At 50.3% G+C, this 15,629-nt stretch overlaps 3 protein-coding genes across 5 annotated transcripts in view; all 3 read left to right on the forward strand.

Annotated features, from left to right (window-relative positions):
• HOXA3 (homeobox A3) overlaps positions 1–15,629 on the forward strand; it is a 43,948-nt gene that overhangs the window by 658 nt on the left and 27,661 nt on the right. The window contains exon 2 of the mRNA XM_063726039.1: positions 10,133–10,236. The gene's annotated coding sequence lies outside the window, so the exon portion shown is untranslated. The remainder of the gene's footprint in view (positions 1–10,132; positions 10,237–15,629) is intronic.
• Positions 6–6,224, forward strand: HOXA6 (homeobox A6). The gene is made up of 2 exons (XM_002818101.6): positions 6–3,056; positions 4,428–6,224. Exons 1-2 carry the CDS (start codon positions 2,615–2,617, stop codon positions 4,685–4,687), a joined length of 702 nt encoding a protein of 233 aa, XP_002818147.1. The 5' UTR covers positions 6–2,614; the 3' UTR covers positions 4,688–6,224.
• HOXA5 (homeobox A5) lies at positions 4,428–10,236 on the forward strand. Of its 3 annotated transcripts, XR_010140861.1 has the most exons (3): positions 6,348–7,284; positions 8,246–8,557; positions 10,133–10,236. XR_010140861.1 is itself a non-coding variant. In XM_002818102.4 (2 exons), the coding sequence occupies exons 1-2, from the start codon at positions 6,390–6,392 to the stop codon at positions 8,494–8,496; spliced, it is 1,146 nt and encodes a 381-aa protein (XP_002818148.2). In that variant the 5' UTR covers positions 4,428–6,389; the 3' UTR covers positions 8,497–9,263. The 3 variants fall into 3 exon arrangements, 2 of the variants coding, with proteins under 2 accessions (XP_002818148.2, XP_054415333.1); XM_002818102.4 differs by lacking the exon at positions 10,133–10,236 and having other exon boundaries at positions 4,428–7,284; positions 8,246–9,263; XM_054559358.2 differs by lacking the exon at positions 10,133–10,236 and having other exon boundaries at positions 6,348–7,605; positions 8,246–9,263.

Below are 15,629 nucleotides of genomic sequence, written 5' to 3' on the forward strand. Positions count from 1 at the left end.
GCGTGGCTTTGGCAGGGAAGAGAGAGAGCCCTGGGGTGGCCATTCTCACCATCGCAGGAGAGGCTCTTTGGAGGGTCTGGGGCGCCTATTCTTGCCGGAATAGCCCTCTCTCTCTCTCTCTCCCTCAGAGAGAGAGAGAGAGAGAGAGAGAGAGAGAGAGAGAGAGAGAGAGAGAGTGTGTATCTGGTTGGAGAAATGAATTGGTCAGCTGCCAACATGATATGCACTAGCCTTGGCTAACATGTAAAGATTCCAATGTAATATATATTTTTCCATCTTAGTGCCTATAGAAGCTAGAAATATAATGTTTTCTGGCTCTTAGCTGAGAAATCAAATTCTCTTGTTAGCTGGAACAATAATTAGATCGAGAATCCTGGTCAAGGCATGACAAATAATAATAATAGTAAATTGACACCGACCCACCACTATGTGGGACATGGGGGAATGAAAAGGAAATCATAAATGTAAACACTGATTGACATCGCCAAACGGTTATTTTCATCTTAAATAATAATTTGCTTAAAATCACTGTTGTCTGATAATTTTGTTTAAGAAAAAAATAACAAAAACATGTTTTTCTTCAAACAGCTATTTTTAAAAGTCCCTTTTAATTTTTTGACTCGAGTTTTCATTTTCACGTATTGAATTCTTTCCCTGAAGTAATGTGTGGGAAATGCCCAATTCTATCCTCTCATTCGAGGCCCTGCTTTATATGCAAAGTAAACCCTTTCCAGGACGGATTGACTGGGGAACAGGCATCCGGCTTCCAGGGGTAGCCCCCATTGCTGGGCTAGTAGCCACCTTCCAGGAATGCCTCTTGGGCTCTTTGGAGGTCGACCTTAGGCCAGTCCTTTCCCAATTTTTTCCCTTTGTGAGAGGAGAGTTCAGGAAAAAAATTGAAAAGCAAGGAAGAGATCAAGTCATTACTAGATTCCTACTGGAACACTGCCAATTGCCACCTCCCCACTAAGTCCTGAACCGGGTGAGCCTGCATTGGCCAGGGTTTTACAGATCTTGTAAACAGTCTCCAGAAATCCATCCAAATCACGTAAATAGTCTTTCTTCAACCTCCACAGAATTGAGGATTTTAAGGCTAATTCAAGGGGTTTTTACAAGCCCAACAAACACAGTTGTAAAAATGCCATTGGGCTGCTATCACATTTTACAAAACGAGATTGATCCATGTGTTGTAAAAGTCAACTATCTCGAAGGCACACCTCTCAGGCAAGAGTGAGCAGCCCAGGACAGGCTTTTAATGTCCTGTCTGGGGACCGCCAGGCCTGGGACAGCAGTGAAAGCAATTCAGGATTTCTGGAGCCGGTGAGACAACTATTCCCGGTTCCGGAGCGACTGAGGGGCGGCAGCCCTCCCTGCGGTCCCAGGAAGGGCAGTAAAGAGGGCGGCCCCAGGACAGTGCCGGTTGTCGGGCGCCCCGGAAACCGAGCCCATCAATTATCCCGCGGCCTTGGGCCCCGCAGAGCTGCCCTCTGTGCCCAGCTTGGCCAGGGCCTCTGCGTCTTCTGTGCCTCTGGAATGTGGACAGAGAGATTTCACATCTGGATTTTTATCTGCCGCAGCTCTGAGCGGTTCTCGCAGTGGATGCTGAGTCCCCAGGCGCTGGGCAGGGGAGCAGGTCCCTCGGCTGTCCCTCGTGAACCCAGTCTCACGGCCGCTGCTCTGTTGGTCCTTTCTTGTTGAAACCAGTGGTTTCTGGCCTTTCAGTTCCCTGGGTTCAAAGGTGGGATGGGGACGCCCAGCTGGAAGGGGTGCTTTGAGACCAGGCAGGCGAGGGCCATTGAGCCCCTTGGGACTCAAACAGGATGTGTATGTGGGAGGAGGGAATGGGTGGGAAGAACCTACGTTTGGCTGAGTCCTGGTCAGCTCCAGGTGATCCTTCAGCTCTGGGCTGCAGGGCCCAGGCCCCTGGTGCTAGCGGAGAAGGAGAGAATAAGGGAGTTCACCGATTCCTAAGGCGCACGAGTGAAGAGCATAGAGTGAAGGCCTGGTTTCTCACGGCCCTTGCTCCAGCTCAAGAACTCGCACCCACGAATAGGGGAGCGCTAGGGGAGGGGCAACTCGGGGCCATGCCTGGAGTGCAGGCCGGCAGGGAGCAAAGCCACCTTTGTCACTGCCCCTCCTGGCGCAGGACCTTCAGGTTTCCTGTTTGGAGGAGGAGGGGCGGGGAACCCGCAAAATGCAATAAAGCAAAAAGGGGAGGAGGAAGGAGGGGACCTGGCGGGGCCTTTGGGGCGGCCCAAGCGTTAGTGTTCCTACTCTGGCCTGATCTGCTCGCCCCTGAACCGGCCGTGCTCGCCGCTGGCGTTAGGGAAGAGAGCCGGGCCGGCTAGCTGTGCGCGCCCATTAATCTGCCGGGCGGGCGGCGGGCGGGCGGGCTGGGGGCTGTTTGTAACTTTGCTGCCTTGGTCGCCGCGTTCCCCGGGGAGCGGGCTCTGGCGTTCACTCCCATTGGCCGCCGCCGCGTCAGCTGGTACGATTTGCTGCTGTCGCTTTTGGCGTTCGGCCATCCAGAAACAAACCAGTTCGATGACTACTAATAGTTATAGCCAGATGTACTAATACACAACAAATCACAGTCCTGCAGAGGGGCGCGCAAATGAGTTCCTATTTTGTGAATCCCACTTTCCCCGGGAGCCTTCCCAGCAGCCAGGACTCCTTCTTGGGCCAGCTGCCCCTCTACCAGGCTGGCTATGACGCGCTGAGGCCCTTCCCGGCCTCGTACGGGGCGTCGAGTCTCCCGGACAAGACGTACACCTCACCTTGTTTCTACCAACAGTCCAACTCGGTCCTGGCCTGCAACCGGGCGTCCTACGAGTACGGGGCCTCGTGTTTCTATTCTGATAAGGACCTCAGTGGCGCCTCGCCCTCGGGCAGTGGCAAGCAGAGGGGCCCCGGGGACTACCTGCACTTTTCTCCCGAGCAGCAGTACAAACCCGACAGCAGCAGCGGGCAGGGCAAAGCACTCCATGACGAAGGCGCCGACCGGAAGTACACGAGCCCGGTTTACCCTTGGATGCAGCGGATGAACTCCTGCGCGGGTAAGGCATATCCCAAGACAGTGGAGGGAGAGGGGAAAGGAGGCAGGAAAAGAAAGAAAGAAGGAGGAAAAAGAGTAGAAAGAGGAATAGAGAAAAAGAAAAGAGGAAAGAACCAGCAAAGTTTCTTTGGCTTCTTAAAAGAGAAGAAAAAATCAGTTTCCAATGGGGCAATCAGGCCATGGCAGAGGAAGGGCAAGGCCCCAGTGTCCCTGTAAGGTGACACCTTAGGGGAGGATGGGGGCACTGGCACGTATATGAGACCTGTGACAGGGACAGCCTGAAGAGAGAGAGAGAGGCTGGTGGGGAGGGACAGCCTGTCCATGCACCCTGGGTACCCTGCTCAGCTTCCCAAGCCAGAGGGCCTTTTGCACTGCGTCACTGATAAATACCCTTTGCTTCCCAACCCCCTCTCCTTTCTGCCCTTCAGAAACCCGTACAGAGAGGTGGCCATTTGGCCTCTTCCAGTGTCTCCCCAAAGCCTTGGAGGGCCACAGCCCCAAACTCAGGATTTTTTCTCTCTCTCCTCCCTCATCTCCTCTGCCTTCTACTCAACTGCCCACTCTTAGCCAACTTCTGCCCTCTTCTGAGCCCATGCCTGAGCTTCATACACCTGTCTTGGAGGGACCCCCACCACCCTTGGGGATCTTTGGCACCAGATCAGACAGCCCAACACAATCCTACATTGCCAGAAATCCTAGACTACCTATAGCTCCATCTTTTAGCCTCTGGTTTCCAAGGACTCCACAGGGAATCCCAAAGACTCCTAGGAATTCCCTAGGACAGAGCCTAATGCAGATTGTTAAAATTATAATGTTTTCCATTAAAATCCACTTTATCCTTGGGGGAGTTCTGCATTTCTCAGAAGGGTCATATAATTTGGGAGAATGTGTAAAGATTCAAGACGGCTGACCATTTTTAACTCTTCAAAAAAATGTGTTGAGTTCTGACATGGCTGGTCACAGTAGCATCCTCAAAGAGACCACTATGAATTCAGAGTGTGTACACTACTTACATGGTTCCACACCACCCACCACACACACACACACACACATCCTGCATCCCCACAAAAACACGACCTGGGCGTCCCAAATTAAGAATGCTCATTCTGTTATTTTGCTTGTAATGGTTTTCCTATGAGGCGGATTTTTCAAAAACAATAATGTCCACCCCAAGTCGTTATAGGTGGAAAACATCTCGCTTGGTATGAAATAATCTCCCATTCAGTACGCTTTGGGCCCCAGACATAGTGGGAGAGGCTGGAGTGGAGGCGGGGTGGTTTCCAGTCCGGGTGCTTCTTGTGGGAGGCACTGGGCTGACTGGGTCAACCCTCCAGGCCCTGGCTTACCGGCACCCGGCCGTTTCTACTCGTAGGTACTGTTTATGGGAGCCATGGGCGCCGAGGCCGCCAGACTTACACGCGCTACCAGACGCTGGAGCTGGAGAAGGAGTTCCACTTCAACCGCTACCTGACACGGCGCCGCCGCATCGAGATCGCCAACGCGCTCTGCCTCACAGAACGCCAGATCAAGATCTGGTTCCAGAACCGCCGCATGAAGTGGAAAAAGGAAAACAAGCTCATCAATTCCACGCAGCCCAGCGGGGAGGACTCAGAGGCAAAGGCGGGCGAGTAGATGCCTGGGCAGGGACCAGGCCAGCGCCGCAACCTCCTTCGGCTTTGCCCCCTTGCCCTCGCCTGCTCCCCAACTTTTCTCCCTGCCTGCTCCCATCTGGGGGCTTCCGCAGCTTCAGGGGAGCCCGGAGCTTTGCAAGCGTCTGTGCATTTATTTCTTACAAACAAAACAAAACAAAACAAAACCTCACACACAGCCAATAACAGCGGTGGAGCGGGGCGCACTGCACACACCCAGTCCCGCTCCACAAGGATGCCCAAACCGGCTCCGGAGTTCTGGGGTGCGCCCTGAATGCGTCCAGGGCTCCTGTGCTAGCGTCTCTGAGCTCCCCGACCTCGGGACGCGGGGCTGCTGGGGAGGAAAGAGCCCTGGGCCGAGCCCCGTTTCGTGTCTGGGCATCTCTGCCTGGGTCCCTCGCCAGTAAGTCCCGAAGGGCATCAACAAATCATCTCTGGCCCGTGGAAAGAGGGGGTCTAAGAGCTGGAGCCCGGCCTTGTCGCGGCCTCCCAAGCCGCCTCCCAGAACAGGAAGCTCGAGGAACAAAGGGGGCCCCAACAGAGCCCAGTCTCTCGGTCCCGCGTGTGCAACCGTCAGTGGAAGAGAAGCAGCCTCAGCCGAGGCGAGTTAACCTGGGGGCGGGTGGAACATTACAGCCCAGGGAGCCCCTGGGCTCCCTCAGGCTCCCGGCTCCGGATCCCGCTCCCAGCCTCCGATAGCGCCCGCGTCGCCGCCACAGCAGCGTTCAGGACCCAACGAGGGGCCCAGGGCCATGGGAGCCGCCAGAGTCCTGGCTTCCAGACGTGCCAGGGGCGCCTGCAACGCCGGGCCTCCAGCAGGGAGACTCCACTTGCCTCTCAGCTATATTTGTGATTTACTTGAGTCTTTCGGAGCCGTGGAAAATAACTACAGAGATACTAGGCACTGCCACGAAATGCTTCCATTATCGCCCTCATTTTACTCCTGGAGGTCTAAGCAAGACCCCAGTAACCCGCCCCACGGATCCCCAGACCCCAAGCAGCCTCTGTGGCTGCAGGGAGCCTGGGCCCACTCGCTGGGTTCAAGGAGAACCCTCCAACTTGGGGCCCGGCTGGCTCGAGGAACCGGACCCTGTGATGAAGATTTTCCAGGCTGGATACGTAAACAAATCAAATAGCAAACTAATGACACGAAAACCATATTCACACGAAAGAAAAATCGACTACGGTTATAAAAGTGTATGGAATTTGACCTCGCCTTGGAGAAACACTACACAAAAGCTATCTTTAATAGACGCCTGTCATTTAAGAGCGGCAGGGACACTGTCCCTCATGCGCTCGCAAAAACAGAGCCGTAATTGTAGCTGCTGCTGCTGCGGGCAGGATTTATTTCTCCAATTGGCTAAATGGCTTTCCCCCTTCCCCGAAGGTGATATCTGTATTTTCAAAATTCAGAGCTGCTGGCAGGACGGTCAGTACCAAACCCAACCTCGACACAAAAATAAGAGGGGCTGCAAAACGGGGGAAATAAAGTTGTTGTAAATAAAATGCAAGTCACCACCTCCCCCCAATCCTCTGCATCCTCTCCGGGCGCGCGATCGGCAGCTGACGGCCTAACAATTGGTACATCCTAATGGAACTGCGAGGGAAATGCAATAATTTTGCCATAATGGGCTGTAACCTCAATTCGACCCCGGCCCTTGCAGCCCCTGGTCGGAAGCTGGGCGATGAGCCCTGCCTCCAGCGGGTGGCGCTCGAGTCCGACTGAACGGCGGCAACTGGCGGCGGGCACGCGCCCGGGGCGCGCGCGCCACCCCTCTCGCCTCCACCCAACTCCCCCATTAGTGCACGAGTTTACCTCTAGAGGTCATCAGGCAGGATTTACGACTGGACAACAAAAGCACGTGATTCGAAGTCGTACCCCATATTTGGGTGCCTACGTAGGAGGGAACCAAGTACATGTCCCAGTCATTTCCATAATTCATCATAAATTGTGCAAGGGTGCTATAGACGCACAAACGACCGCGAGCCACAAATCAAGCACACATATCAAAAAACAAATGAGCTCTTATTTTGTAAACTCATTTTGCGGTCGCTATCCAAATGGCCCGGACTACCAGTTGCATAATTATGGAGATCATAGTTCCGTGAGCGAGCAATTCAGGGACTCGGCGAGCATGCACTCCGGCAGGTACGGCTACGGCTACAATGGCATGGATCTCAGCGTCGGCCGCTCGGGCTCCGGCCACTTTGGCTCCGGAGAGCGCGCCCGCAGCTACGCTGCCAGCGCCAGCGCGGCGCCCGCCGAGCCCAGGTACAGCCAGCCGGCCACGTCCACGCACTCGCCTCCGCCCGACCCGCTGCCCTGCTCCGCCGTGGCCCCCTCGCCCGGCAGCGACAGCCACCACGGCGGGAAAAACTCCTTGAGCAACTCCAGCGGCGCCTCGGCCAACGCCGGCAGCACCCACATCAGCAGCAGAGAGGGGGTTGGCACGGCGTCCGGAGCCGAGGAGGACGCCCCTGCCAGCAGCGAGCAGGCGAGTGCGCAGAGCGAGCCGAGCCCGGCGCCGCCCGCCCAACCCCAGATCTACCCCTGGATGCGCAAGCTGCACATAAGTCATGGTAAAGCCAGCCTTTTTCTAAATCCACGCGACCGCGGGGACGCGGCTCTCGGTCCCCTCCTCTCTCCTCTGCCTCCCTCTCCCAGTCTCTCTTGGTCTCATTTCTGCCAGCCCTGCGGAGCTCTCCTTGCCGTTCTCCCTCCCCTGCCTTCCTCCTTCCTCTTCTTCTTTGCGAGCACCCTGCGCTCACAAATAGTGGGGGAAATGGGCGTTCGCTGGGCCAGTTTAGACGTTGGAAGGGGGAGGAAGCAAAAAACCCCTCTGGAACCCCACGCCTTGGAACGCGCTCCGGGGTCAGGCCAGCCGAGCAAGGCGCAGAGAGGTAGAGGATGGCAGTAGCAGCGGTGAATCGGGCTTGTCACGGCGGATAATTTATGAGGAGGGCTACGCTGGGGAAACAGCATTACTAATTACAGCCCCCGAAAAGAGGCTCTGGGGGAAGAATCGAGGCGAGAGCCTGCAGGATTCTGAATTTTTGGGGCAGGAGGGAGACAGAAGGAAAGGGAAGAAAAAGAAAACAGGCGCCCCAACCCTGCAGGCTGGAAACGGGAGGCGGCTCTCGGGGCTGGAACTTTGAGGGAGGGTGACCAGAAGGCCACTTGGGCGCTCAGGAAAGGGCCTTGCTTCCTGGGTTTCTGTGCGGTGGGCAGCCTGGGAGGGCTGTGCCTCCCGATCAGGGCGCCCGGGGCAGGTCGGAGAGGGCAGGAGAGGGGCCAGGGAAAGCCGGAGTCCTCCGGGACACGGCCCCAGCCTCAGATGGGCAGATTGTTCCCAGGGTCCAAATCGTATTGTTTTCTTTCTAGAAAGGAAGAGGGAAGGAAATTCGGGAGGGGTGTGCGGGCTGGTAGGCAGAACTTGTTGAGCTTTTCGCCTGGGTTCCCTGCTCAGGACCCAAGCTTGTCCCCCTGGCGGACTTTGGAAGACAGGAGTTGGTGGCTAAACCGCTGACTTTTCTATTGCAGACAACATAGGCGGCCCGGAAGGCAAAAGGGCCCGGACGGCCTACACGCGCTACCAGACCCTGGAGCTGGAGAAGGAGTTCCACTTCAACCGTTACCTGACCCGCAGAAGAAGGATTGAAATAGCACATGCTCTTTGCCTCTCCGAGAGACAAATTAAAATCTGGTTCCAAAACCGGAGAATGAAGTGGAAAAAAGATAATAAGCTGAAAAGCATGAGCATGGCCGCGGCAGGAGGGGCCTTCCGTCCCTGAGTATCTGAGCGTTTAAAGTACTGAGCAGTATTAGCGGATCCCGCGTAGTGTCAGTACTAAGGTGACTTTCTGAAACTCCCTTGTGTTCCTTCTGTGAAGAAGCCCTGTTCTCGTTGCCCTAATTCATCTTTTAATCATGAGCCTGTTTATTGCCATTATAGCGCCTGTATAAGTAGATCTGCTTTCTGTTCATCTCTTTGTCCTGAATGGCTTTGTCTTGAAAAAAAAATAGATGTTTTAACTTATTTATATGAAGCAAGCTGTGTTACTTGAAGTAACTATAACAAAAAAAGAAAAGAGAAAAAAACACACAAAAAGTCCCCCTTCAATCTCGTTTAGTGCCAATGTTGTGTGTTACACTCAAGTTGTTTAACTGTGCATGTGTGTGGAAGTGTTCCTGTCTCAATAGCTCCAAGCTGTTAAAGATATTTTTATTCAAACTACCTATATTCCTTGTGTAATTAATGCTGTTGTAGAGGTGACTTGATGAGACACAACTTGTTCGACATGTAGTGACTAGTGACTCTGTGATGAAAACTGTGACTCAAAGCGGTGTGTCCCTGCGTGCCTTTGTAGGACCCTTTGCACGAATTCTGGAAGTGGCTCTTATAAGCGCAGCTTCAGTGATGTATGTTTTTGTGAACAAAGTTACAAATATTGTCCAAGTCTGGCTGTTTTAAGCAAACTGTGATCAGCTTTTTTTTTTTTTGTATTTGTTTTTAAGGAAAAAATACTGACTGGAACAAAAAATAAACTTTCTATTGTAAGTTCTCTTGGTCTGGTTTGTGCCAAATAGTGAGCGGCTCTGTCTGCTTTTCTGTCTGTCTGTGCAGTCCTGGAAGCTGTTGGGTCTGAGGCTACCTGAGCAGATGACCTGTGTAGGGAGACCTCATACCAACACTGTCCCATCGCTTCCCTACCTCTGACCCATCACAAAGCTCAGGGCAGAAGGTGGAAAAAGCTGTAGGCTGTTCCAAAGCCCCAGGCCACCCTGCCCATCTCTGAGGAAACAAAGTTAACTTGCTGGGTACAAAAAAGAGAGAAAGAGCAAGAAAAAAGGAGAAAAAGCCCAGGGCTTTGTTAGCCGCCCTCAGGCCACACAGATCCTGCCTCTTTCCTAAGGCTGTCCTAGGCCTCCACTTGCTGAAGACGCTGCTCTGTCTGGCTGTGGACCCCAAACCCTCTGCCCTTAACCCATCCCAGCACCCTTTCCCCACTCTTCACCCGGGACCCAGTTGGCTTCTTTTGCTACAATTAATTTGCTACAAACGGAAGGTACTTACCCCATCCTAGCTCGATTGGGAAACTCCTCAGAGCAGCTAAAGCGCAACTAGAGATTTGCACATTTACCGACTGCTTACACTGATGCCGTCTTTCCTTTTAAAAGTTATAAAACAGTAAACTTTATAAGCCCCAGTTCCGGCTATATGACATTTGGGTGCCAAATGAATAGGGTTTTGTCTATGAATTAGATCGTAAAATCATCCATAGCACAGACAGATCGGCTCACTGGCTATAAAACGTCACGTGGGGCCATTAAAGTAAGTTTTATGGTTTTGGGGAGTTGACATCCAACATTATATACCACATAACATATAATCTCACTAACGCTGGACTCCATTTGACTCTTTTGCAGGCTACGTGTGCCGCCTGGCCATTCAAACTGTCAATTTTAGGTCCAGAAGTGTCCAAACGACAAGTTCTCAAAACTCTCTGAAATATGGCTCCCTCCGAGTTAAGGTAAGCTCGCCTTCTGAGTGCTTTCAAGTTTATTTGTACTTTGGAAACTTTCTTTCTCTCTCTCTCTTTCTCTCTGGTTCAATAACTTAGGCTGCCTCTGAATTCGAAAAGGCAGAGCAAACTTTCCCTCTGCCCAAAAGAGCAGCGCCAGGAGCCAGCTCTGAGGAGGCAGCAGGGTGAGCAGCGCCTGTGGCCGCGCCGCATCCCCGGGCCTAACTTTAATTGCAGCACAACCGCGGATGTTAATGACTTCCGCTGCTCCCGCCGGCGTGCAAAAAGATGATTTTTGTGTGCGAATGGGCCTGTGTGTGGGGACCTGGCAGGGCCGCACCCTCAGTCCCCCGCGCAATTGCTGGGCGGGTCCGGGCCAGCTCCTGGGGGTCGCGGAGCCCTGGGGTGGGGGCTGGGAGACAGTGGGGCGCCGGCCGCGGGCGCCGAGGGCCGCGCTGCTCTCGGGAGTTTGAAAGAAAGGCCGGGGCAGGGCCGAGGCGGACTCTGGCGGGATTCTTTACGGGGCTGTGGCAATATGTCTTCGCGGGCCGGGGTCATTTGGCAGGGCTGAATTGAGGCGGCGGCCTTCGGGGCCGGGTTTCAGGCTAGCTCGAGAGAGCGGGAGGGTGGCAGAGGCCGGCGAGGCTGGGGCAGCACCTCCAGGCTGGGCCCCCGGGTTGCAAGGTGGATCCTGGGCTGCTAGCGCCCACTGGACCCTGAGGACCAAGGATCCCCACCCTGGTGTGGGGGGTGTTCAGCACCCCCTCCCCCGCACCCGGGACCAGGCCCTGAACCCTGTTTGCCTGCATGTTCTTTTTATTTCGGCGGGACTGTTCTCACCCGCTTGTGAGTCTGAAGCAATAAACTTTATGGCCGGATTTAACTTTAGTCTTTGAATCCCCAGGCTAATTGAAAGGGGTTAAAGCGCTTTCTTTTCTTCCGCTTTGCCTTTCTTCTCCCTCTCTTCTTTCCTTTTTCTCTCCTTCTTTGTAGAATTAAAAACATCTACGCACAGGACCCTCAGAAGGCAACTTAGGCGGCCCCCTGGATAACATTACGATTGGAGAAATTCACTCCCCCTCAATATACAGGCGAATTCTCTGTTCCAAACTGTGCTCTAAAGTTTTGGGGGAAATTGAGGTGTCTTCAATGCTCAACTTAAAAGTCCCCAGAGCCATTAGGTTGTTTTTCCTGACACATCATAAACGGTAGTTTAGGGAAGAAATTGGTCCTTTGTCAGTAGGAGATTTCCGCCTTTCTTTTGTTAGCTGCTGTTTCTGTTTGATCCCACGAAATTTACATAATCTATGATTTCCAGAACAGTCTCCAAAATTGCACCAATGGGTGAAGTAAGGTGAAATAAGTTTATCCTGGGTACAATTCCTTATTGGCCCCAGTCACCCCTTCTGGCCCCAACCCCCCATATTCTTCAATGGCAAAACCCAAGTCCAGTGACTGGGGACTGTGGCCTGTCCTGGGATCTTTTTCTGGATGGGTACCCACAAGGGACCCAGTAGATTCCCTCCAATCCTATTTTAGGAATTAAGCCAAATTCTCCTACTGCATTCAGAAATGAAACAAAAAATAGGATCTGCTTTTCTCCTTAGGAGCTGGGCAGTTTTCAGCAAGTATTAATTGGTAAAGATACCTATTAAGTGCTTAAAGTGAAAAAATTGAAAGTATAGATTTGGAATTTCAATAAACTTTATTGTGCAGAGGCCACCTACACTCAACGTAAGTCCAACAGATGTTCCTAAAGTCAGAGGTCCAGAAAGCAAAACCTAGAAAGTTTTTTTGAAAAATCAAAACCCTCCCACAAGTGCTACTTCTCATGAATAGTGGCAAGGTGAAGAATCCTGAAGTCACTGTGTGTAACCTATTAAAGTAAACATTGGTATTTCAGCATTCAAGAAGATGTGTCCACATCTTAGTGGGAACAAGGATATAAACTCTACATGGGTATGAGTTCTCTTTTATAATGTTATGTGTCTGTGAGAATACTGGATTCCTTGTTTTGCTGCTCTGAATTTTGGGCTCCTTATTGGAAAATATTGGGTTATGTTTCCATTTTAGTTACTCATTTGGTGATCTTGCTTGAGTGATTTCTTGGTGATTGAAATTAGAAAAAAAAAAAAAAGAGTGACAGGGATTCTGCCAGTTTAGTTTGAGTAACTTACACAGAAAATATCCACACTACTTCATGGCCATATTCCACCCTGGGGTGTGGGAATGAGCGGAAAGCCTGTTGAAGTCATATCCAGCACCACAGAACATAGAGAATCTTTCCAAGGAATGAGAAAAATTACAGGCTGTAAATATTGTCAGCTTGCTTATTTCTGTCTGTTTTAATCTTCACAAAACTTAAGTAGAATTTAAGAGAGCAGGCAAACCCACATGGCCACATGGAATTAAAATGACTTTAAAAATACAACATGCAGTCAGACCTATGTGTTACTGGAAGATTTTTTTTCTTTCTTCCTATTTTCATAGGAAGCATAATAAAGAGGATGGCTGGTTTTCTGCTCATTCTGTAGATAAGTTATTTCTTTTGTGGATTCTTTTGGGTTGTTCTTGCAGAGGAACTTACTAAGAAAAAATATGTCTGTCACTGAGGGCTTTATGAAGACATCCAGCCTCAGCTGGTGGCAGAAGTGCGTATCTGTGCTCCTCCTCAGCGGCAATGTGCGGGGGCTCGTTTGTTCCCACAAGCTGAAGAGACAATATTTCTGAACTATAAATACAACAGGAAGCTTCTGGTCACACTTACTTAGTGGTTTGTTAGGGTTTCCATGGTCTAATTTCACAACATTATGCCAAGATTCCCTTTCTCCTGCTCTTTCCCCTGCCTCATTGTTGGCAGCTCTGGGAGAGCAAGACAGAATTTCCTACCAAAAAACAGAGTCCTGTTCATTTGTTGAGATTCTGAGAGTATTATATCCAAATAATTAGTGAGTGGAAAGCAAATCACATCTTAAAGGATGGGCAATTAAGGAGGAAAACAATCCTTTTAGCTTAAAAGATGCCCTTCTCAGCCTCTCCCCTGCCTTGGCTGGGGGTCTGTCCATGGCTTGCCCACCATGGAGAGTGCAGAGCATTGTGGGCTCCATCCCTTTGGTTTCTAAGGAGGAGTTTCCTTCTAGTCAATGGCAAAACTATAAACAGGGCTCCCAGGCAGGGCTGAGGGGGTCAGCCTAAGCTCCCACCCAAATAGGGGAGGGGATCCACAGCCCCAGCCATTCTAAGCCCCAGAACTTGAAGGTCTGCCCAGATTTGTTTTGTTTGTTGTTCACAAATAAATTTGTTCTTCTCCCACCAGGTCCCCTCCCCACAAACCAGTCTTTTCAATAATAATATTTGTTATGAAGGTTATTAGATAATTATTGCAATTTTGTGAAGCAGCCCTTGCTGGAGGTGAAGTCTGTCATCGCCTAACAAATGACGCCCGCGCAGTTCACTGCCGGGTTAAGTAAATGCAGAGAAGATAAATCTGCACACCCTAGGAATCGCCAGCAGAGCACGCTTTAGTACAAGTTCACAGTCAACTCACCCACTTGGGCCAACTCTCTCAACAATTAGGGCTGCGTCTTTAGTTTTAAATAAAGGGAAAAAGTGTCTCCACCTCCCATTGCCTGCTTTCCCCCATCTTCTCTTTTCTTTCACTTTTTGCAAGTTTCTTCCATTCTGCTCCAAATTTTCCTTGTAAGATAGAATCACGAGTGATTTCAAGTTAATCTAGTTCCTAGGTGCTAACAAACAGATCATAGGCTGATTTAACAAAAAGTACAGTCACAAACACACAAAAATATCCATTTCACCCTCTAATTTCAAATGGCAGTGGCAGAAGCAGGGCATCCTGAGATGCTAGGGGGGCCCCTTCCCCCTGAAAGAAGAGGCTCGGCTTTGTGTATCTTTGTGGTTAGTGCGTTACAACTGCAGGTCAAAAAGTTGAGGGTCAAAAGTTTACATTGTGCAGTGCTCTTAGTCATCTGCCCAGACAGAGTTTGATGTCAATGTTAGAGCTGTGATCTTGACTATCAGCACAAAAGATAAAATGGCTCAGAGTGACACGTGTATCATGGTATGGACTCCAGGTGAACCCTAGTGGTTGAATGACCTCAATTACGGAGGAAAGGATAGAAAATTCCTCTTTTCAAGAGTAATACATGCTGTATTTCATCTTGAATTATCGCTCCCATTCTGAGGGAATAGCAGCAGGTAAATAGGCATAGATTACTGAAACACCAACACCTTAGGTGTTGGAGAACCAGGAGTCTGTGGGTTTGTCACAAAATAAAAATGCTAAAAACTCAACTGTGGAGCTTTAAAAACTAATGTTGCAAGTTTCCAATATTTCATTATGCCTTCAAAGGCAACAGAATGGTGTAGGAAACCTCCTTTATTTGAAAAGAGGGATTTTGATTGGCCGTTTTTTGGTCTTTTTAGTGCACATGATGACCCCTAAAGTGTGTAAGAATAAATGCAAACACAGGCACTTCTTGCAAAATGTAATCTTTGCAGTTTTCAAACATAGAATATGATTTTTCTGAAACTACAGTCCGCTGAATGCAAAGTGTTCTGAGATCTGAGAAGGGGAAGGAAGGAAGTGGAAACCCTCCTGAAAGACACAGAATTCTCCTTCACCCCTTCCACCACCACCACCAGTGACAAAATGCTTACTGGTGCCATGAAAATGTTCCTGTTTGGAATTTTTAAAAATGTTTATTATTAAACCACGATTGAATGTAAGAGAAATGCTACAAGCTATAAGTGAATTACTAGACTGTAGGGAATGCAGAAAGGTGAAATCCACAAATACCAGGCCACTCTGTAAGACCACCAGGACAGAATAGTACAGAATGTACTTTTTAATAATACACGTGGAATTAAAAAAAAAAGCCAAGGAGAAGAGAAAGCAACCTAAGGAGAAGGGTGGGAGAGCAGAAAAGAAAGGGAATAGTGTATTAAGGAAGCCGACTAGAACCATGCCTCATGCGTAGTTGCAGCTGAAGAGCTAAAGAATATTTTATTTTTCATGCATCTAGAATGGCTTTAAGTGTTGGTGCTGTAAGAATCTATTTTCCAGAGGACATATTTCCCTTTTCTATGAATTGACCTTCAAGGGATCAGTATAGGAAAACAGAGAAGAGAAAGGTGAAATATTTTCCCTAGGTTTTTCTTTTTTAACTTTGGAGATAATTCAACTACTCAGAATGTGGACTATTGCAGGAATGTTTAAGATCACCCCAATATATTTTGGTTGATTGGATTTTATGGTGCCAGGTATGTTCAGTGGTAAAGTAAATATTTCCCAAACACTGCCTTCATGGAAGTAATCAGGGTGCTTCTGTGCAATGTGTAAAGTTTTCACTCTGGCCAAGAGCTTGAAGCCAAATGGGGGTTTG

This window comes from Pongo abelii, chromosome 6 (assembly GCF_028885655.2).
Source record: "Pongo abelii isolate AG06213 chromosome 6, NHGRI_mPonAbe1-v2.0_pri, whole genome shotgun sequence".
In the NCBI taxonomy this organism is placed as follows: Eukaryota; Metazoa; Chordata; class Mammalia; order Primates; family Hominidae; genus Pongo; species Pongo abelii.